The sequence below is a fragment of the Mirounga leonina genome, unplaced genomic scaffold (genome assembly GCF_011800145.1).
Source record: "Mirounga leonina isolate KUSES-001 unplaced genomic scaffold, KU_Mleo_1.0 Mir_101529, whole genome shotgun sequence".
Lineage (NCBI taxonomy): Eukaryota > Metazoa > Chordata > Mammalia > Carnivora > Phocidae > Mirounga > Mirounga leonina.
In genome coordinates this window covers 403599-425998 of record NW_023270143.1, presented here as the reverse complement: position 1 = coordinate 425998, position 22400 = coordinate 403599, and the positions used below count along the sequence as shown (strand labels likewise).

General features: G+C 46.5%; 1 protein-coding gene across 8 annotated transcripts in view; it reads left to right on the top strand.

The window, feature by feature from the left end:
* HUWE1 (HECT, UBA and WWE domain containing E3 ubiquitin protein ligase 1) overlaps positions 1–15524 on the top strand; it is a 162678-nt gene extending 147154 nt beyond the window's left edge. For 6 of the 8 annotated variants that reach the window (XM_034987503.1, XM_034987653.1, XM_034987414.1 and 3 more), the window contains 19 exons: positions 120–222; positions 956–1502; positions 2578–3181; positions 3872–3993; positions 4102–4258; positions 5472–5604; positions 5890–6092; positions 6699–6826; positions 8095–8191; positions 9089–9238; positions 9682–9927; positions 10287–10404; positions 11039–11179; positions 12154–12441; positions 12556–12661; positions 13262–13379; positions 13686–13867; positions 14127–14317; positions 14896–15363. In XM_034987503.1, coding sequence (XP_034843394.1) covers positions 120–222; positions 956–1502; positions 2578–3181; positions 3872–3993; positions 4102–4258; positions 5472–5604; positions 5890–6092; positions 6699–6826; positions 8095–8191; positions 9089–9238; positions 9682–9927; positions 10287–10404; positions 11039–11179; positions 12154–12441; positions 12556–12661; positions 13262–13379; positions 13686–13867; positions 14127–14317; positions 14896–14998 — 3737 coding nt within the window. In that variant the 3' untranslated portion in view covers positions 14999–15363. Of the gene's footprint in view, positions 1–119; positions 223–955; positions 1503–2577; positions 3182–3871; positions 3994–4101; positions 4259–5471; positions 5605–5889; positions 6093–6698; positions 6827–8094; positions 8192–9088; positions 9239–9681; positions 9928–10286; positions 10405–11038; positions 11180–12153; positions 12442–12555; positions 12662–13261; positions 13380–13685; positions 13868–14126; positions 14318–14895 lie in introns of all 8 variants that reach the window. The other 2 variants (XM_034987900.1, XM_034987799.1) reach the window with 2 other exon arrangements.
* The last annotated feature ends 6876 nt before the right edge of the window (positions 15525–22400 follow it).

Here is a 22400-nt window from a genome sequence, read left to right as displayed (position 1 = left end):
AGTGGGAGGGCTCTGAAATGTTTGGCTTTGGCCACATGAGGCTTTGTTCCCCTTTCTGTTATTGGACCCAGCACACCACCCACCTCCCCAGTTTCAGTTTCCTTTTTCTTTCCTTCCAGCTTTCACCAGTCGCCTCAGTGGCAACCGAGGAGTCCAGTACACTCGCCTTGCTGTGCAGAGAGGTGGCACCTTCCAGATGGGGGGTAGCAGCAGCCATAACAGGTACCTTTGGTTTTTTTGACCTTGCCATACCACTTCTCATATCTATTGGCTAGTCCAGCTTTCTTAATTTGTAGGTGGAGAGACTGGATGACCTCGCTAGGATATTGCCTTGAATGAGTAGGGGAGCCAGATCTTTGGACTCCCCCTTCAGAAAGCCACACTTTTGGGTTGGTGTAGCTACCGTAGACCATAATCACAAAGTAAGGCAGACTGGCAATAGGTGCTAGCTGTGGTTGTAATAAGCAAAGCCACTTGAGCTTATAACATAGGCTGTGGAAGAAGAGTTCATGACTACCCAAGCTGAAGCTGACTGCACCCAACATGCCAAAATGTAAAGGGAGTGATCAGTCCCAATGAGGCAGGCAAATCCCTGGTAGTCTAGATAAGGCAGGAAATAAGCATTGGGGGGTTTTTTTAAGACCTTAGGTGCAGTCTGGTTTTACCAGTTGATAATACAGACATTGTGTGATGTGTAGGGCAAGTCACTTAACCTATTAGAGCCTCTTGTTCATCATCTCAAAAATAGGCAATTCTTTTGTCTTACAGACTGTAGAGTACTTGATACCCAGTAGATACACAAGAGGGCAGCTCTTGTTATTAAGAATCCTTAGACTTAGACACTCTCCCTTCTTATGCCTCCTTGGAGGTATGCAGCTCATTCCCCTTCCCTAGGCCTATACCTAATCCCAGAGCTCTAGCTAAAGTGTTACCTAGAAACCATGCTCTGTTCCAGGCCTTCTGGCAGTAATGTGGATACTCTCCTTCGCCTCCGAGGACGGCTCCTCCTGGACCATGAAGCCCTATCCTGTCTCCTGGTCCTACTTTTTGTGGATGAGCCAAAGCTTAATACTAGCCGTCTACACCGAGTACTGAGAAATCTCTGCTACCATGCCCAGACCCGCCACTGGGTCATCCGCAGTCTGCTCTCCATTTTGCAGCGCAGCAGTGAGAGTGAGCTATGTATTGAAACACCCAAGCTCTCCTCAAGTGAGGAGAAGGGCAAAAAGTCAAGCAAAAGCTGTGGGTCAAGCAGCCATGAGAACCGGCCCCTGGACCTTCTACACAAGATGGAGTCTAAGAGCTCCAACCAGCTTTCCTGGCTGTCAGTATCCATGGATGCAGCCCTAGGCTGCAGGACTAATATATTCCAGATCCAACGTTCAGGGGGTCGCAAACATACCGAGAAGCATGCAAGCAGTGGCTCCACTGTCCATATCCACCCCCAGGCTGCTCCTGTTGTTTGCAGACACGTTCTGGACACGCTCATTCAGTTGGCCAAGGTGAGGAGCTTGAACCCAACCCTGGGGGATGGAAGAGAGGTCGCAGCCACAGCCTAGATGAAATCTGAACTCTAAGAAAACTAGCAGGTCTTTCTTCACTGTTAGTGCTGAAGCCTGTATTGTTTCTGGGAGTTGTCCAGTAAATAGTTTTGTGGGGTTTTTGCTTTCACTTTTTATAATTTTTGTGCATTACCGCATTTGGTTATCAAAACAACTCTCAGTGGTCTGTATGATCCCCATTCTACAGATGAAGAAGCTAAGGTACAGAAATTTTTAGTGGCTTTGTCATGGGGCTAGTAAATGATGGAGCTGGGCCTAGAACTTAGGTCAGTCTTCTTTTTTTAAGAATTTTTTCATTTATTAGAAAGAGCACGAATGGGGAGGCATAGAGGGAGAAGCAGACTTCCCACTGAGCAGGGAGCCCAACGTGGGGCTCGATCCCAGGACCCTAGGATCATGACCTGAGCTAAAGGCAGACACTTAACCGATTGAGCCATCCAGGCACCCCTGTTCAGTTTTCTTTTTAATAATCAGTGCTGCCATTTGTTGAGGGCCTGCCTTGTGCCAGGTACTATACATTATCCCCTTTAATCTCGACAATTTTTTTTTTTTAAGATTTTATTTATTTATTTGAGACAGAGAGAATGAGAGACAGAGAGCATGAGAGGGAGGAGGGTCAGAGGGAGAAGCAGGCTCCCTGCCGAGCAGGGAGCCCGATGCGGGACTCGATCCAGGGACTCCAGGATCATGACCTGAGCCGAAGGCAGTCGCTTAACCAACTGAGCCACCAGGCGCCCAAATCTCGACAATTTTTTGATACAGCATAATGGTGCTCCCCATTTCATAAGTACAGAGACCGATGCTCAGAGGTTAGCTAATCATCTCCCTACAAAGCCCTTGTTTGCTTTTCTAGGCCACTTCACTATCAGATAAAACTCCGGTATAATATCTCTCCCATGTCACCAAAGCTATTCAGAGGAGTGGAGTATCTAGGAACCAGTTGTCTTTCCTTGTTAGGAAGACCTGTTTTCTGTGTAGACCCCCTAGACCAAGCCTGTCCTCCTTTTGCCGGCAGGTATTTCCCAGCCACTTTACACAGCAGCGGACCAAAGAAACAAACTGTGAGAGTGATCGGGAGAGGGGCAGTAAGCAGGCCTGCAGCCCATGCTCTTCACAGTCCACCAGCAGTGGCATTTGCACAGACTTCTGGGACTTATTGGTAAAACTGGACAACATGAATGTCAGTCGGAAAGGCAAGAACTCCGTGAAGTCAGTGCCAGTGAGCGCTGGTGGTGAGGGGGAAACCTCCCCATACAGCCTCGAGGCCTCTCCACTGGGGCAGCTCATGAACATGTTGTCACACCCAGTCATCCGCCGGAGCTCTCTCTTAACTGAGAAACTCCTCAGACTCCTTTCTCTCATCTCAATTGCTCTCCCAGAAAACAAAGTGTCGGAAGCACAGGCTAATTCTGGCAGCAGTGCTTCCTCCACCACTGTTGCCACCTCAACCACATCTACCACCACTACCACTGCCGCCTCCAGCACGCCCACTCCCCCTGCTGCAACCACCCCTGTCACTTCTGCTCCAGCTCTGGTCGCTGCCACGGCTATATCCACCATTGCCGTAGCTGCTTCGACCACGGTGACTACCCCCACGACTGCTACCACTACTGTTTCAAGTAAGTGTGGATGTAGGCTGGGAGCTTTGGGGTATGGACACCCACCTCACCCTCCACTCCCCCATCCAGGTATTCCTCCCTAAATAATAGCAGTCGGCTTGGTTTGTGTTTGCAAGAGCCAAATGTGTTCATTCTTGCCCTCCTCAGTCCCAGTTCTCTCTCTCCATCCTTCTCCTCCCCACACTCATCCACCCACCCACACAGACACTCGTGAAGACCAGCAGGCATTCACTGAATGTGGCTTCCCTAGGCTAAGCACCAAAAGGAGGAGAGAGAGAAAGTCCCTGTCTTCAAAGAACTCCCAGCCTTTCTAGCCTAGTTGAGGGACCCAGTCTTAGGAAAAAGTTTGAGAGCAGGCAGGGTACCATGTGAATCAGGGTAGACTAGCCAGGCTATCCTAGGAAGTAAATGGAACGAGCCCTATAGCGGACTAGTAAGATTTACTTGAAAAAAACGTTTTGAAGAGGGGCCTCTGATGGTAGGGAAACAGTTGAGAAATGTTTGAGATTGTCACTTTAGAAGGTATAGTCATGAGAGTCCTTGACATCCCAAGTCATTTGGATTTGGCTTTGGTAGGTGGCTTTTCATTTGCACTACTTTCCCACATTGAAGCCCTGGACAGTTTAGTCATTGTTTGGTTCTGGCATGTGAGTTTTAGAGGCTTACAGTGTTCCATCTGATTCCTCAAAGCTTCTACAACTACTAAGGCCAGCAAATCTCCGGCAAAGTTGGGTGATGGGGGCAGCAGCAGTGCAGACTTTAAGATGGTATCCTCTGGCCTTACTGAAAACCAGCTACAGCTCTCTGTGGAGGTGAGTCCAAGTTCTTCAGAATTCCCAAGATTGGGGGAGAAAAGGTAGATAGGAGTAGATAAAGTTATAGTTCTCAAGTTGAGGCTTACCCCTTTTCTTTTTTCCCAGGTGTTGACATCCCACTCTTGTTCTGAAGAAGGTCTAGAGGATGCAGCCAATGTGTTACTGCAGCTCTCTCGGGGGGACCCTGCGACCCGGGACACTGTTCTCAAGCTGCTACTGAATGGAGCTCGCCATCTGGGTTATACTCTTTGTAAACAGATAGGTAATAACGGGAGTGAAGCATCTTGTCTTTCTGGAACCTTCCACTGAGGGATCACCTCTTTATGGAAGCCTTCCCTGAATCTCCAGGTTGAATCAGACTCCTCTGTGCTTCTGTAGCACAGCCCCTGTGTCCCCTCTGTTGCAACACTGATAATACTGGGTTGTCATCTGTTTTCCTCTGCTCAGTTGTTCATGGAGAGCGAGGCTGGGCTTCTCTCTACATTGCCAGTGCCTGGCACATGCCTTGTAATCAGTGCTTAGTAAAGGAAAATGAGCACATGTAGGACCAGCAGTACTCCCTTGCTTCTGCATTCTGGGCACTTATAAGAGCCCTACAATGAGCCTGCTGAGGCAGCTTCACCACCTCAGAGATGCACCTGCACTTCACTTAGGCTCAAGAATTGGGAGTCCAAATGGTAGGTACCCTCTGCCTTTGTGCAGTTGTAAGGGTACAGAAGTTCTAAAAACACTTGCAAATGTCTAGTTTCAGTCTTCCTTCCTGTTGTTACCAAGAAGAAAACTAAAACCCAGGGTGATAAAGTGACTGAATTGAGGAGTAGAGCCAATTTTCTTTCAGCATAGAGAGTCTTGCTCTCTCCCACTCCTATCCCAGTCATGGATCTCCCTAGATCTCAGCTACCTACGTAATTATCTCCTTCTCACAAATGTGCCTAGAGCTGAGGTGATAAGGGTATTGGTTAGACTGTATGAACCAGGGTATTCTTTGTAACATGAGAACTATAAGGTTCTTCCAGAAGGAATTTGGCCAGTCTCTGACTTTCCTTGACTCCGACCATTCAACACTCGTGGGCCAGGCAGTGTCCCACCTACTCTACTGCAGTTATCTCCTAATTCTCAAAACTGCCTTGTGAGGTTAGGCAGTATTAGTCTCATTATTAAGATAGGTAAGTGAACTGGGAGAAGGGGTTAAGCAATTTGCCTGAGATCGCCTCAGAAGCCAATAATTTTCCCCTCTGCACTGAGCTGCATTTTGTGTAGATTCAGCAGATTGCTGAAGCGGGGTAGATTGGTAGTCTCTGGATGGTTGATCCATGAACACACATAGTAAGGTGAACAGCAAAATTCCTGCTCACTCCAGATTCTCTGCAGCTGAGCAAAGAAGATAGGCTGTGCAGGTTTCTTGGAAAGGTTTGGCTTTCAGCTGCTTCACTAGGGGAGTCTCTGAATACTTGCTGGCTCCTCTCCCTGACCAGGTACCCTTCTGGCTGAGTTACGGGAATACAACCTAGAACAGCAGCGACGAGCCCAGTGTGAGACCCTCTCTCCTGATGGCCTGCCTGAGGAGCAGCCACAGACCACCAAGCTAAAAGGCAAAATGCAGAGCAGGTGGGTGGTTGCCACCCATTTGGCTATGGGGCTGGAATCTGGGGTATTCTAAAAGGTGGCTGTTGCTGGTTTCCTGGTTGTTGGTGGTGGGTTTTTGTTTGCTTTCTTTTCCCCTCTCTGGGAAGATTTTCTTATCTGTCCTATACATACTTGACCTTATTTTGTCCTTTGGGATTTCCTTCTGAGAGTCTTTAACCCTCTGGTTGACACCAAAAAGCCCTGCTCGCTCTGGGTGTTTATGCTTTGATGCTGTCAGTATACGCAAGCCACCTCTACACTATCCAGGTTTGACATGGCTGAGAATGTGGTAATTGTGGCATCTCAGAAGCGACCTCTGGGTGGCCGGGAGCTCCAGCTGCCTTCTATGTCCATGTTGACATCCAAGACGTCTACCCAGAAGTTCTTCTTGAGAGTACTGCAGGTCATCATCCAGCTCCGGGACGACACACGCCGAGCTAACAAGAAAGCCAAGCAGACAGGCAGGCTAGGTATGAAACTGGAGTGTCCAGTTGAGGGGCAGGGTTGGTGGTGGCAAACTCAAAGAGTCCCTGGAGGGCGGGACTTAATGTCATGTCTCCATCCTGCTTAACCTTTCCAAAAAAGGAAGTGATGATCCTTTCCTAGGCTGTTGATGGCTGCGTTCTGTATCTCACTCAAGGTGCCTGCATAGGAAATTCATTAGGGCAAGTGAGAATTAAGGGGGAGTGGAAATCCGGCAAAGAAATTGGGGGCAGATCTTTTGTTGAACAAGATTTAAGGCACTGAGTGTGTCTCCTTTCTGCTTCTTTGATCACTCCTGACTAAAACATTGCAGCCATGTTGCCTCAGCTGTGGCCTGCCAAATCCTGCCTCTTTCCTCCTGTCCCACAGAACCGTCTCCACCTGCCACTATCCATCTGCCTAGCGCCATGTCCCCTGCCCTTACTTGTAATGGTAGCTCTTAGTGCCTGGTGAAGAGCACTCTGAAGCTGCCTGAGTTAAAGGTCAAGGACTTCAGCAAGATGCCCTGTGGCAGCCCAGGAGATGGGAGAGAGAATATTGGGCATTCCCTCTTTCTACTTTTTATATCTTGCCTTCTTTTTTCTTTCTCCCAGGTTCTTCCGGTTTAGGCTCAGCTAGCAGCATCCAGGCAGCTGTTCGGCAGCTGGAGGCTGAGGCTGATGCCATTATACAAATGGTACGTGAGGGTCAAAGGGCGCGGAGACAGCAACAAGCAGCAACGGTTAGCATGATGCCTGTGGCCCCTCATTCATTTGTCTCTCTCCCCTGCCCCACCACATCATCAGTGGGGTTTCACTGCCCTTACCTTGTATGCTTTTGCATTAAGTTTGCTGTATGAATGCTTCTGGACAACAGGGTTACTTTCTGTTGGTGTTTTCTCTACTGTTTGTTCATTGTTTTGGACTGATATGATTTAAAGCTTGGCCATCATACCCCACTCCCAGCTATCCAGTCAACAGTGGCGCTTTTGCAAACTGCATAATGCTTAGTGTCTGGGTTCTGAGGGGGTGTGGGATGAAGATTTTTCAGTCTCATGGAATAATGCAAGTACATCAGGAATCCTGCCCTTGAAATTCCCCAAGCTTGGTATACATCCCACGCAGCCTCTTCTAGGCAGTGGCTGGTCCATCTACCCTGGCCTCTGCTTCTGTTCTCCATACTTTCTCGGCACCTTGGCACCTAGGCACTCAGGCACTTTTAGGAAGAAACCTTCAGGTTCCTAGATAGCCAACTCATTGTTGGGATCCCAGCACAGAGTGGCTTCGGGAAAAGCCTGGCATCTTGTATGTATGCTGTGGCGCACTCTCATTGTTTTCCTGTCCTTGCAACATGCAAGTCACCTTCCCAAGATCCGGGAAATAAAGGTATCCTGAGGCCTGGTTTTTCTTTGCATATGATTACTATTACACAGTATAGTTTCATTGAGCATGCTGAGAACATCATAGAATTTGAGGGCTGTGACTCCCAACAGGGCAGAAAGGGAAAACAACTATTATTCTGGAGTATTTTCTGCCCCATCTTTCCCATACCCAAAAGGACAGATGTTGGCTTTGTGAATAATCCCACCCATCAAAGGTTGTCCCTTATTTCCCCTTTTCCAAGCAAACAGAAACAGCCAAATCTACAGTCTGCTTACCTGATTTTTTTATGTATGTGTATACGTATGTAATCTGTCCCTAGAAGAAGTCTTCCAAGTCTGTATCCAGAAGGCTGGTGTCTGACTAGACATAGGTCTGAAGTAGAGTGGAGACAATGCAGGCATCCAGGGAGCTTTTTGGAGAAGTTTGCTAGCTCAGGGTGGAGGACAGCAAAGGAGGTGGAAGGACCATTCTTTTGTTCGAGAAAGCTACAGAGTTTTTTGACCAGATAAAGGAAGCTTTATCTTTCCAAGCTTATGATGCGCGAGAACGGGTAGAGCCAGCCTCTAGCCTGTCCCTGAGGAAAGCAGAGTTGCACCCTTTTATGTGACTTTGTCTCCCTTTTATCCAGTCGGAGTCAAGCCAGTCGGAAGCCTCTGTCCGGAGGGAGGAGTCACCCATGGATGTAGACCAGCCATCTCCCAGTGCTCAGGATACTCAGTCCATTGGTCAGTACTACTTCCTATTTCCAGTGCAGCAAAAGAGAGAGCCAGTCTTCATGGAATGTCTACTGGATCCCCTGCTCTCTACATACATAAGCTCAGTGTTTTCCAGTTTGTTGCAGTGAACACTGGTTTTTGTAAATGTTAATACACTAACTGTCACCACCTCACCCTTTCTGGAGATGCGTAGCATACGCTATAATTCCTAAAGAAACTGAGATGAGATAGCGTTAGACATGGAGATAGCATATGTTTGAGTTGTGGCTCTCCTGTTTACTGGCTCTGGGACCTGAAGCAAACCTCTCTTAGCTTCAGTTTCCTTGTTTAAAATAGGGGTGTTAATAGTTAGGAATGAACAAGTTAACACACAAACACACACACACCCAGCACTTAAAGCAGAACCTGGCACACAGTGGATGCTATTAGTAGCAGCATTTCTCAAAGTTAATTGTATGTAGAATACTTTCTGATGCCCTTTTAACACATTTCTGTGGAATAGTGCTGGCATAGGACATCCATTTTTGAAATACATTAAATCATTTCATAATCCACAGGTTCTCTGAGAGCTAATGAGGCAATGGGTAAACCAGCACTGTCTGGTAGAACTTTAGTAGTCACTAGCCACGTGTGGCTATTGAGCACTTAAAATGTGGTTATTGCAGCTGAGGAACCAAAGTTTTTATTGTATTAATTGTATTTGATTTAAATTTAAATGTCATCCAGTGTAGGACTAGAGCTTGCTTTCAGGTGTTGCTCAGTATTACTTAGTAGCCAGCGGGCCAGTCTACTTGATCTCGCATTGGACATAGGCCAGTGATTAATGGCCTGCACATTGGTCTGGGAAAAAGCTAAATGAAAGAAAAACCTCAAAGACTTTTTGTCTCTCCTTTGTGTGGCCTGTAGGCTCAGATGGAACCCCACAAGGGGAGAAGGAGGAGAGGCCACCTGAGTTACCCCTGCTCAGTGAGCAGCTGAGCTTGGACGAGCTATGGGACATGCTGGGAGAGTGTCTAAAGGAACTGGAGGAATCCCATGACCAGCATGCGGTGCTAGGTGAGTTGTGGCCTTTGGGCCAAGGTCCCAACCCACTGATCTGCTCTGAGGCCCTTTCTGCCCGCTTAATTTTCTTCCTTCCAGATCATCCCTCTCTCTGTCTCTGTAATGAGAATTCAAAGGAGAGGTGTTTTTTCTCTCACTTCAGTATCAGAAAAAAAGATCTGTCCTCTCTTTTAGTAGCTGGTATCTTTTCACTTCTTAGACCAGGGGAATCTTTATAACTGGTTGCCTATTCCTTTTTTTTTTTTTTTTTAAGTTTCAAGGAAGCTCAGACTTCCTCTGTGGCTTTATTTTTCTTTGCTACCATTATATTTCTCCTATAAGTTTTCATTATTTCTTCTTCTATATTGTGCTTCTGTAATTTGATTATGAAGGAGAAGAAGTTTGTATGTTGAAGTTTCTAAAGTAAAATATCACTTCCCTGTCATTCCTACCCCCAGTGCTACAGCCTGCTGTCGAGGCCTTCTTTCTGGTCCATGCCACAGAGCGGGAGAGCAAGCCTCCTGTTAGAGACACCCGTGAGAGCCAGCTGGCACACATCAAGGACGAACCTCCTCCACTCTCCCCTGCCCCCTTAACCCCAGCTACTCCTTCCTCCCTTGACCCATTCTTCTCCAGGGAGCCCTCATCTATGCACATCTCCTCAAGCCTGCCCCCTGACACACAGAAGTTCCTTCGCTTTGCAGGTACAGGAAACTCTCAGGCCCCCAATAAAGAAGGCTTCATTTTTTATAGGGTCATTTCATACACTTTATCCTTAGGTGTTTCATGGGGGAGAGGGGTGTGAGAGAGAGAGAGAGAGAGAGAGAGAGAGTGTGTGTGTGTGTGTGTGTGTGTGTGTGTGTGTGGCGGGGGAGGGGGAGGGGGACGAAGGGGAGGGAGAGAGGGAAAGAATGAAGCTAGTGATGTAGGGACTGGGTCTGAAAGCCCTTTTGTGCCACACTGTCTTTATTCCCTGAAACACAAAGAGAGTTGCTGTCTGGTTGGTGGTCATGTCTTCTGGGAGCCAAGATGTGCTGATTCTTGCTGTCCTTTCTCTCCTCAGAGACTCACCGCACTGTGTTAAACCAGATCCTACGGCAGTCCACCACCCACCTCGCTGATGGGCCTTTTGCTGTCCTGGTAGACTACATTCGTGTCCTCGACTTTGATGTCAAGCGCAAGTATGTGTCCTGGAGGCTGTGGGATGGGAACTTTTCAAATGGTATCTCTCCTCCCAGAAAGGAGCCAAAATTCCTCCTGAAGGAGTGTTTTCAGAGAAAAGAAGTTTCCCTTGGTGGCAGCCCTTGGAATGGTGCTGGATGGGAGGGAGGAGGTTCATCTGTGCCACTGACAGTCATTATACCTAAATACTCCCTGGCCTTCTCCATTCTTCATCAGAGAAATGCAAGCCTTTGTTCAATCACATGACTTCTAAAGTTCTATTCCATTCTTTGGGGTCATGCAGGAGGTGCGGGTAGCCATAGTACACTTACAGCAGGACTCCGGCAGCGGGGGCGCCACAGCATTCCTGTCATCCCTACTCTTCTTCTCTGTGCACCTACGCATACTACCTGCTTGTTGGCAGATATTCTGTGTAACGATCTCTGTGGGCCTTTATTCGGTAGAGATGGGAAAATTTAGAGTTGGTAATGAATGACCTGCTTCTCCCAACTACTGGGCACCTTCAGGTTCACCTGGGGAACAGATGTTTGGAAGATGGGAGAAGCATCATTGTAGGTCTTCATCCTAATCAAGCTAACAGAAGTTTACTCTGCCACCCCCAATCCTATTTTCCTTCCTTCCCTACCTCCCAAGATATTTCCGCCAAGAGCTGGAACGTTTGGATGAGGGACTCCGGAAAGAAGACATGGCTGTGCATGTCCGCCGTGATCATGTGTTTGAAGACTCCTATCGTGAACTGCACCGGAAATCCCCTGAAGAAATGAAGAATCGATTGTAAGAGCCCAGAACAGAGAAAAGACAGGATGGGAGGGTGGAGGACTGTCCTACATGGTAGTGAAGGCTTACTCCAGTGCCAGATGTGCAGGGGAACTCCAGAGGAATTCCAAATAGGAACCTGGTATAGATAATCTCACTGAGCTATCTCCTGTCTCCTCGGCCTGGTCTCATGACACTGGTCTTCTACTGGCTAGCTGGCCCTTGGGCTGAGCTACCCACAATTCCCAGAGAGAAGAGTCCTCAGCATTTACAAAGATAGACCTGATGGCTTCGCAGAGAGCTTTCTCTTATTATACTAGGAATAGGAAGCCTGCTGAGCAAATGCTATCCTGGCTTGGGGGGGACCACACTTGCATGAGTGGCCCCTCACCAAATCGATAATCACTCACTGGTGATCCTGAAGCCACCTAGAGGAGATCAGCAGTTTGTGATACTAAATGTCATGGAAGCCAGTGAGATGATAGACCTGTTGGAGTAGTTTGATGCTCCTGAGCTCAGGAACTTGATTCCTCCTCTCCCTTGTGGCATTGGCTCACCATCCATGTTATCACATAGGAAGTCAGGCTTCTGAGACAGACTGGGCCCTGCTCCTCCACCACCAAATCCTTACAGACATCAGGCTGAGCTCAGCCCTCTCTGATACCACTTAACAACTCCTCTCCCTGCTTTCCCTAAGTGAGGCCGTCATTTAAGCCTCTATACCTTTCCTATTGCTGTTTTCTGGAATATTGATAAGCCTTTACTGATAATTCAGGACATCTTTTCTATCGATGCTTTTTTTGTCCCAGATTCCCACCCTTCCTCTGGGCTTTCCTGGCACTCTGCATTCACCTCTGTTCTCTGATCCTGCACTCCCCAGCCACTGCTTCACTCACTCGCTCGTTCACTCACTCACTCACTTGGTTCATGCTGCATAAAAGAATGGATTTATCCTGGGCTTTCTGCACATCTGTTTCTGGTCTCTTATGCAGGTATATAGTGTTTGAAGGAGAAGAAGGGCAGGATGCTGGAGGGCTCCTGCGGGAGTGGTATATGATCATCTCTCGGGAGATGTTTAACCCTATGTATGCCTTGTTCCGTACCTCACCCGGTGATCGGGTCACCTACACCATCAACCCATCTTCCCACTGCAACCCCAACCACCTCAGCTACTTCAAGTTTGTTGGACGCATTGTGGCCAAAGCTGTATATGACAACCGCCTCCTGGAGTGCTATTTTACTCGGTCCTTCTACAAACACATCTTGGGCAAGTCTGTCAGGTGAGGAATGTGGCACAGGATCCACATTCTCACTTGACAGGTCCTTTTCTTGTGTCCCACCCCCATACTTCCTCTCCTCCACCCTAACCCATGACCCTGATTGTGTTTTTCTAGATACACGGATATGGAGAGTGAAGATTACCACTTCTACCAGGGCCTGGTTTATCTGCTGGAAAATGACGTCTCCACACTAGGTTATGACCTCACCTTCAGTACTGAGGTAAGTCGAGAAATTTTGACCACAGCACATCCTAGATAGTCCAAGAAACCCATTGTGGGACTGCCCTTAGACTGGCACTGCATAAAGTCTCATGCCCCATTCCCCATCTAGCAGTGAGCAGTGGGTATTTGTATGAGACATCACAAACAGAAAAACCAGGATTTGTAAAACAATCCAGGGTGTTTCCTAGTTTCCTCATTTAAAAAAAAAAAAAAAACTGTTCTAGTACAGTATTCTTCATTCCCAAAAGTAGTTCATTATACAGAGAAATATAAATGAAAAACAAAATTTTTTAAGGTTACTCTCTCTCCGAATTGTTTTCCATAAAGATTGTGTTGTGTCGCTACGCATGTTAACCATGCTTTTTTCCCTTTCACCATTGACCATTTCCTTACTTTCAGCCTTTAAGTGTTTTGGGGCCAAACCCTTGGCTTTTCCCTATTACAAAGTTATGCGCTCATGAGAAACAACACTTTTTTATGACCTTGCTTCGTCTTTCTGCCCAGGACATGGCAAAGAGTTCAAGTATTCCGAGGTATCTATATAAATCCCATCCTAGATCATGCCTGATAGGAATGATTGGTGTTTTGGGTGTTCTAGGTCCAAGAGTTTGGAGTCTGTGAAGTTCGTGACCTCAAACCCAATGGGGCCAACATCTTGGTAACAGAAGAGAATAAGAAGGAATATGTACACCTGGTGTGCCAGATGAGGATGACAGGTAGGGGGAATGTCCCTTAGACCCCTTATTGTTCATATGGAAGAGGTCAGGCTTCAATCATACAGATACTGTTTTTTTTTTCTCTTCCCCTGTGCCAGCCACAAGTGCTTTGCACAAAGAGTCCACAAACACCTGACCAAAAAATATTTCCCTTCACCCACCCTCATTCAAGGGCCAGAAGCAGTGTTAGGTGAGGCAGGCAGACCATTCAGCATCCTAGTTGCAGCAGGAGCCAGATTGAGGATCCCTGACCTCTAACAGTTGTGTGAGTTTAGCTGCCACATGGCTTGTTGGTTCTCTCCCCAGGAGCCATCCGTAAACAGCTGGCAGCTTTCTTAGAAGGCTTCTATGAGATCATTCCAAAGCGCCTCATTTCTATCTTCACTGAGCAGGAGTTAGAGCTGCTCATATCAGGACTGCCCACAATCGACATTGATGATTTGAAATCCAACACTGAATACCACAAGTACCAGTCCAACTCTATTCAGGTGAGCTGCTGCTGGCATCCTTCCCCATATCCCTGAGCAGTGCTAGTTGGTATGACACCACATAAACCAGCACTCTTAGGGGCAAGGGGATATAGGTGACAACTTACTTAGACCTCACTCTTCATCCTCTGGAACACGTTTTCAGGGGGTGTTCTTGCTCATCTTATGGAAGAACTGAAGCCCATTTCACAGAATGGACTTGCCTAAGATTCCAGATTCCATCCCACCTCACACTGGCTTCTTTTGTCCTTTCCCACAGATCCAGTGGTTCTGGAGAGCATTGCGTTCTTTCGACCAAGCTGACCGTGCCAAGTTCCTCCAGTTTGTCACAGGTACTTCCAAGGTGCCCTTGCAAGGCTTTGCTGCCCTTGAAGGCATGAATGGCATTCAGAAGTTTCAGATCCATCGAGATGACAGGTCCACAGATCGCCTGCCTTCAGCTCACACATGGTAAGAGAAGAGTTTGTTCTCCTTTTTAGCATTCAGACTGAGCTTGCATATTTGTTGCTTCTAGACCCCTAACCAAGGGCAGGAACCCCAATCTGGCCCCAGCTGTGCTAGACCTGTGGTAGCTCATAATTTGGTGGTTTTGTGGAGAAGGTGATGTTTGAGATGAGAAGCTGGCCCAGATTCACAGTGAGGCTGGGGGGGACATTGCGAGTGAGCACTGCCGCAGGAGAGCACAGTGTACTCCAGGGCCCAGCTTGGAGCAAGGAGTTGCGGGGAACAGGAAGCTTAAAGAGGTTGGATCACAAGTTGGATCACCAGTGACCCCAAATGCCTCCTGCTTGCACATTAACCCATAGGTGAGGCTGTGATGTTTTAAGGAGTGGCAGGGTCAGATTTATGTTTTAGGTGCTTGATGGCCAGTATTGGGGCCAGATGAGAGGAGGGAAGACCAGGCTAGGACAAGATTTCAAGTCTGCAAGAGAGGAGTAGGTTCCTCAGGGAGGAAAGGTCAGTGGGCACCATGGGAACACAGGGATTTGGTTATCTTTTGTCACAAACTGATCTTTCTTCTTTTCTAGTTTTAATCAGCTGGACCTGCCTGCCTACGAGAGCTTTGAGAAGCTCCGCCACATGCTACTATTGGCCATCCAGGAGTGCTCTGAAGGCTTTGGGCTGGCCTAATAAGGCCCCGCCCACCACTGTGGGGGTTTTCTACCATTGTTGGACCTGGGAATGGGGGGAAATGAAAACAAAAAAGAACCAGAAAGAAAATGTCAAAAACCAATAAATGAAATCCACCAACTCACCATGTGTGTGTCCCAGCTTCCCCATCTTCCCCAGCGCATACCCGTTCCCCCTCTCCTGCTCATTCTCTCTCCCTCTCTTCCTCACCTCCTCCTCCCTGTTCCATGCCGTCCATGATCCCCAGCCCATGTGTTAAAAAGGCATTAGCCTTTGCAGGGACCTGTTTGTCCCAACTGTTTGAACAGTGTGCTCCTCAGATTCTGTGTTCAGAAGGATTTGCTGCATTGAGACTTGAAACCTTTGGATAGGGGAAAAATTATATATATATATATTTTTTTGTTCTGTTTGCATTTCTTAATTTGTGCTTGGAATGTGTTGATGTGCACAGCTAATGATTCAATGCGAGACAAGATTGGCGTCTGTGTTGTGGAGGTTTCAAATAAAGAGCACTCTTCATAACTCACTTTTCACAACGGAGTTTTTTTCAAACTTAAACAACTCTTGAACATATGCTAGACATCTGGAGAAAAGATGCAGATGGACTCTCCAGAAAACCATCTCTGCCACCACCACTGGTGCATCTTCCTTCTTCAAAGTCCGTTTCCCCATTGTCAGGAAAGATCAGCAGCCACCAGGAATTGAGGGGAGCCTGTTTTTTAGAATGGGATCTGCACTTGAAGGCGGTGATGGTGTTAACGGTTTGCAGCCGAGGACAAAGCATCACCTTGCCTGAGGGGAACAAATCAGCAGGTTGTAAGAAACACTGAGAACTCAACCCAACTGACAGTTCTATTTGATGAGCCTTTATAAGGGTCTCAAGTGTAGAGCTTAGTTTAAAATTTTTATTTCATTTAATGTTTTAGTTTTTTTCTAACAAATTTCAATAAGTAATTTGACTAGCTCTCAGAACAGTCTTCCCATCCGTTTTGGTTTTGTTCCGTCATCTGCCAGTCTGTTCACAGATCAACCAGTAGTCTTGTGGTTTTTACTCCATCCAGCAGTTAAAGCTGATCCAAGGACTTTGATGGTTCCAGCTTTCAAAGAAAAAAATAAAAGTTTAGTTAGAAAAATAACCCCAAGTGATGCTTGCTTTGTGTGGTTTTTCTCATTTTCTGAGGCTCTGTTTTGTAAAGATTTTCTCCTTAACCTAATCCCCCTGCCCTTGGTCCTGATGCAAATGGCTGCTAGACATTTTCTCCCTTTTTTAAAATATTCACACTTGCCTATGCTTCATCCTGCTGACAACTGAGAAGACAGATGGACTGACCCTGTCCCTGCTATTGAACTTCTAGTCAAGGGGGAAGGAGACTGAGTAGTTCTGTGACAGATGTAGGAAGGGGTCCCTAGGTTCCCGGAGCGGAAGTCCTTCACCTAGCCTGAAAGATCGGGGAAGGCTTTCCATTGTCAGGCATTCTAGTTGAATCCTAGCTGGGAGTTAAGATTAAGGAGGGGAGGGTAATCTAGGTCAAGGCAGGAGGAGTCCAGCTGATGGCACAGCTTAAGCAAAGGATGGTGGCCTGAGATGAGGCTGGGAGTCCAGCTGGGCTTTGAAATGGAAAGAATAAGAAATATGGTAGAATTGATAAATAAGCTTAAGAACGGATTCCTTGAAAAATCGAAGTAGGAAAAAAACCTAACAAATTTGGGAGGTACAGGGTTTGGGAGTTGGGTGCGGAAGCTGGGCGTACAGGTGGAATAACCCTGAAGAAAACAAAAGTGAATCTAATTCAGTGGCATACTACAAAAATCTAATGTGTCCAAGCATGACTTGCCTTTGGGATATGTGTATGGTGTAATATTCATCACCTCAATGTCAAATAAGAAAAATCCTGTCAACTGATGCAAGGCATTTGCTAACAATAATTATTATTGGTAACTTAAGACACTACCTTGATAAGGTTGCCTCAGACCAACAGCCAGCATCACACAAGAAGCATAAGGTGGCCAGTTACCACTATTAACACTGTTATGCCAGTTCTAACCACTTCAGTAAAGCAGAAACTGCTAACCAAAGAGAACCAAAAGTTACTAGCCCTTAAAACAGTCCAACAAGAGGACTGGTTATAATGAACAAAGTATTCACTCTTGTCGACATTTATTGTCCCAACAAGTGTGAATAAATAATACATACCATGGAATTCTGTGTAGCAGTAAAAATGTATCCCATATATCAACATGCATAATCTCAATGTATGTATGAGACCTGTTTAAAAGTTACAAAACAATACTATATAGCATATGTACCAAGAGCATGAAAAACTACATCCATACATACGAAGAGTGAAAATCCGTGCATGAGTATGACAAAATACTGCACAATGTTCAGGATAAGCTGTGGGAGACAAGGAGATGCAGTTTGGAAGAGGTAATCACACAGAGCTTCAACCACGTTGGTGATGTTTATTTCTTAGGCTGGGTGGTGCTAGACACGTGGGCATTCTTTATAATGCTATATATTATAACGAGATATTTCTTAATTTTTTGAGATAGACAATTTACTAAATTTCACAATGAATTTGAGGTAGGTAGCAGGGGAGTCAATAACAGGCCTAATTCTACATGAAGCCTGCTTGCATGACATGATTAAACATGTCTCTTTTTGCCCCCGAGTAATTCCCTCCACTGATCTGTCTGTGCGTTATGATTACCATGGGTTATCTCCTTATTGAAATAGTCCTCTTTTCTTATAATCAGGGTGACCATGTAATTATCATTCAAAGTTGGAAAAATTTAATAAAAAGGGTGCTATTAATAATTATGCTGGGCCACAGGGGCAAACTGGATAAACTAGAATGTATGGTTCTATATTTAGGATGTGTATCTGTCTAGGCTGGAGAAACAATCACCCCTACTAAACAAAATTCCATTGAACACTTAAACCATGTACTGACAATACTGAGAAGGCTCTGCGTGAAGGGAAGGAGGCAGGTGTTAGGAAACTACAGGGGGCAATGGGTACACAGAGACTTACAGGCAGGTGTAGCAAGATTAAACATGTTCTCAAGTACAAGCAATAACCAGTTAGAGAATGAACAGGAAATAGATTATCTTTACAACAATAACATACCAAAGAATAACTTCAAGGAGTGTTCAGGACTCATGAAAGAAAAATGGCAAAACTCATCATTAAGCATAAAAGAGGCAAATAAATAAAGAGACCTACTGTGTCCATTTGCATAAAAATGCAAGTATAGCTGGCTTTGAGACTTTGGTGGACAAACTGATAACGCTAAACAAGATGGGAGTTGAAATAGACCTGACAGAATGGCCTCGGCAGTGAAAAATGAGGCGCCAAGAGCCAGTTGTGGAAAGGAATAGCTTTGTCAATGTTAAGGTCAGGAAACTTGCCTAAGTATTGGGAGGGTAAAAAATATAAATTTTGCCCTGCACTTAACACTAAATAAATTCCAAATGGATTCAAGAGTGAAAACTATGAACTGATTTTTTAAAGCACAAAATGAAAATATGGGCAAATAATAACTGATCTGGGATATGGAAAATCTAAGGCTAAAATCTACAAGGACATCATAATGGAAAATATATAATGATATATTTGACTACTAAAATGTTGGCAACACCATGAACAGAATTTAAAAAAAAAAAAAAAGATGACAGGGCGCCTGGGTGGCTCAGTTGGTTAAGCGACTGCCTTCGGCTCAGGTCATGATCCTGGAGTCCCGGGATCGAGTCCCGCATCGGGCTCCCTGCTCGGCAGCGAGTCTGCTTCTCCCTCTAACCCTCCTCCCTCTCATGCTCTCTATCTCATTCTCTCTCTCAAATAAATAAAATCTTTAAAATAAATAAATTAATTAAATTAAAAAAATACAAAAAAAAAGGACGACAATCTAGGGGGAAAAATGTCTCTAACAGGCAATGGGTTAATCCTTAATATATATATATACACACATACATATATATTTTTTTAAGATTTTATTTATTTATTTGAGAGAGAGAATGAGAGAGAGAGAGCACATGAGAGGGGGGTCAGAGGGAGAAGCAGACTCCCTGTTGAGCAGGGAGCCCGATGCGGGACTTGATCCTGGGACTCCAGGATCATGACCTGAGCCGAAGGCAGTCGCTTAACCAACTGAGCCACCCAGGCACCCTACATGTATACTTTTTAAAATATATATATTTTTTTAAATATTTTATTTATTTACTTGGAAGAGAGAAAGAGCGAGAGCACAGAGGGAGAGGGAGAAGCAGGCTCCCCACCGAGCAGGGAGCCCAATGTGGGGCTCGATCCCAGGACCCTGGGGTCATGACCTGAGCCGAAGGCAGATGCTTAACCGACTGAGCCACTCAGGCGCCCCTAAAATATATATATTTTTTAAACTTACAAATTACTAAGAAACAAACTCCCCAACAGAAAAACATGCAAGGATATGAAAATGTGATTCACAAAAGAAGAAGAAATATAAATGAGCAATAAGTATAAATGCTTACCTCTGTGATAATTATTACCTCTGTAATAAAGATACATTAAAAACCCAGTGGAAACCACTTACCAAATTGAAATATATGATGGTTACCAGAGGGAAGGTGTGGGTTAAATAGGTGATGGGGATTAAGGAGTGCACATGTGATGAGCACCAGGTGACGTATGGAATTTTGAATCACTATATTGTACACCTAAAACTAACACTATGTTAACTAACGAATTAAAATAAAAACTTTAAGTGTGTGTGTGTGAACACAGGTGGGAGAGAATGTGAAGAAATGGGCACTGTTATACAGTGCTGAGAAATTGGCACTGCCTTTCTGATGTGTAGTTTTGTAATGTCTACTGAGAAAGAGAAAAGCAGGCCCTGACTTCTGGGAGCCGGCCTGGCATTCACAGTTTAGGCGTTGGTGTTCTTCTGTTGAACATAAACAATTTCACAGAATATCAACATCAGAGAAGGCTATTCTGTAACCGTTATGGATTAAGACAAAACTGAGACCACCTCAAAATCATGTCTGAACACAGACAAAACATCAGAGACATTGTCTAAACCACCTAAATTAACTGAACATCCCCTATTCTGATTAATGAGTGACTGCTTTTTTTTTTAGCCAATTATAGCTTTAGCCTCTTTCTAGTCTGTCCTCTCTATAGAGAAGATGTGTTAACATACCAAATCATGAAATTACCCCCAGCATTCAATCTAGAGTAAAACTTCACTTTGAAATGTTCCCAAATCACTTAACAAGCCCAAATCCTAGGATACCTTTTTCTCTTACTGCGATACCCCACAGTCCCCCATGCTGTGTGTTCCCCCTCACTGCCAACTTTCTTTACTCGGGGCAGGTTCATGCTCCTGACCTTGGGCTGCTGGGGTACTGACACTATGAAGAACTTTAAACTATACACAGTAAGGTGCCAACTGGCATGTATCCTATATTCCTGTTAATGCTTTTTAATATTTATAAATTCAGATGGAAACTGCCAGCCCAAACTCTTTGGCTTGCAGACTACAACCCTGTGTATGTGTGAGGGTATGTGTGGGTGTGTGTTAATGTGAATGGTTTGGGGTGGACATATCTTCTCCAGGTCCCACAGTCTCCACCATCCTTATTATATCTTCCTGCTTTGTTCACTGAAGAAACACTTATTGAGGGCGCCTGGGTGGCTCAGTTGGTTAAGCGACTGCCTTCGGCTCAGGTCATGATCCTGGAGTCCCTGGATCGAGTCCCGCATCGGGCTCCCTGCTCGGCGGGGAGCCTGCTTCTCCCTCTGACCCTCCCCCCTCTCATGTGCTCTCTCTCATTCTCTCTCTCTCAAATAAATAAATAAAATCTTAAAAAAAAAAAAGAAACACTTATTGAGCATGTACTGTGTGTCAGGCTAGGGCTGCAGCAGTGAACATATCAGACGTAAAATCCTGCCACCATGAAGCTGACATTCTCATGGGGGAAGGCAGACAATAAATATGTCAGGAAGTGAGTGACATATTTTCTTTTCTGAAGAAAAATACACATAAAAAGAGAGTTGAGGGGGAGGCTATTTTAACTGGGGTGGTCAGATGAAGGCCTCTCTGAAGAGATGATGTTTACGCTTAGAAGATCTGCTTGGAAGAATCGAGGGTATAAGCCATCAGAGGATCTCAAGGACTCGTGTTCCAGGCAGACGAACAGCTAGCGTAGAGGCTCCCAAGTAGGAATTCGCATGGCGTCCGAAAGGAGGACCAGGGTGGTTCTAGAGAGGTAGGTGATGGGAAGTGTCCTAGGTGCTGAGGTCACAGAGATAGACAGGAGTCAGATCCCAGGCTTCTACTCTGAGTAAGGGGGGAACTACCCAAGGGCACTGCACAGAAGAGATGTGAAGCAGACCTCCCTACTGCTCGCCAAGAGCAGGTGGGAGGGGCCGGCGTGGAGGCCGGGGAAGCCTCAGCAGGCTGCCGAGGCCCTCTCCCCGCAGTTCACGAGTTACCGGCGGGGACTCTGAAAAGAGTCCTTAATAGGTTTATTGTAGGCTTGGGTGAAACGAAGCATTGTTAAAGGGCAAGGGGGACGGAGGGCCTAAGGTGAGCCAGAGCCTCCTCTGGATGATGATGACGATGGCGATGACGATTTCCTTGTCTGTTTTTCACCGTGGGCGCGTATTTCTACAACTGAAACTAAATAGCCTAGTTCTAGTGGGCGCGCCCTGCTCCCTCCCCTCCCCGACGCCATCCTTAGGAACTAGGGGCGCCCCACCCTGCCTGGCACGCCCCACCGCAGGGAAGCCTCGCCCGGCTCGTCTTGGTTTGCCGGGGGCTTCCCCAGTTTCAGTACCGAAAATCCCACCTCCCCGGCCAACCAGGACAGCTGCTCACCGTCCCCAAGTGGGTCACCCTCCCCAAGCCGACTCGCTCTTTGGCCGCTGAGGGAAAAGGCTGGGAGGCAAGCCCCGCCCCAGCACTGGGCCTCCGGCCAATGGCGGAGCGGGACGTGGCGCCCAGGCGCGCTCTGCCCGGCAACCCCAGGGCCAGCCCGCGACGGCTCAGCGTGAGGCCCCACCCCGGAACCGCCTCCCCACTCCCCTTCCTGAAAAGTCCGTGGGTGTGACTCTGGGTTAGTGTCACTGGACGGCTTAGGGGAGGAGGCATTGTTGCTGTGTTGGGGAGATTGTGTGCGGTCTGACTGCAAGTGATCGGATGACTGTGCGCATTGCTGATTGTGCATAACCGAATGGGCTTGTGGGGGTTAACTGTGCGTCTGTCGTTCCAGAAGTGGGGGTGTGACCGTGTGACCGCGCGCGCGTGGCCCGGATCTGGTGCCTTGAGTTAGGGTGATTGTGTTGCTAAATAACGAAAATGTGACCGAGTAAGTTTTAAAGATGTAATTGGCCTTATTAATCCATTCATGAATCGGGCAG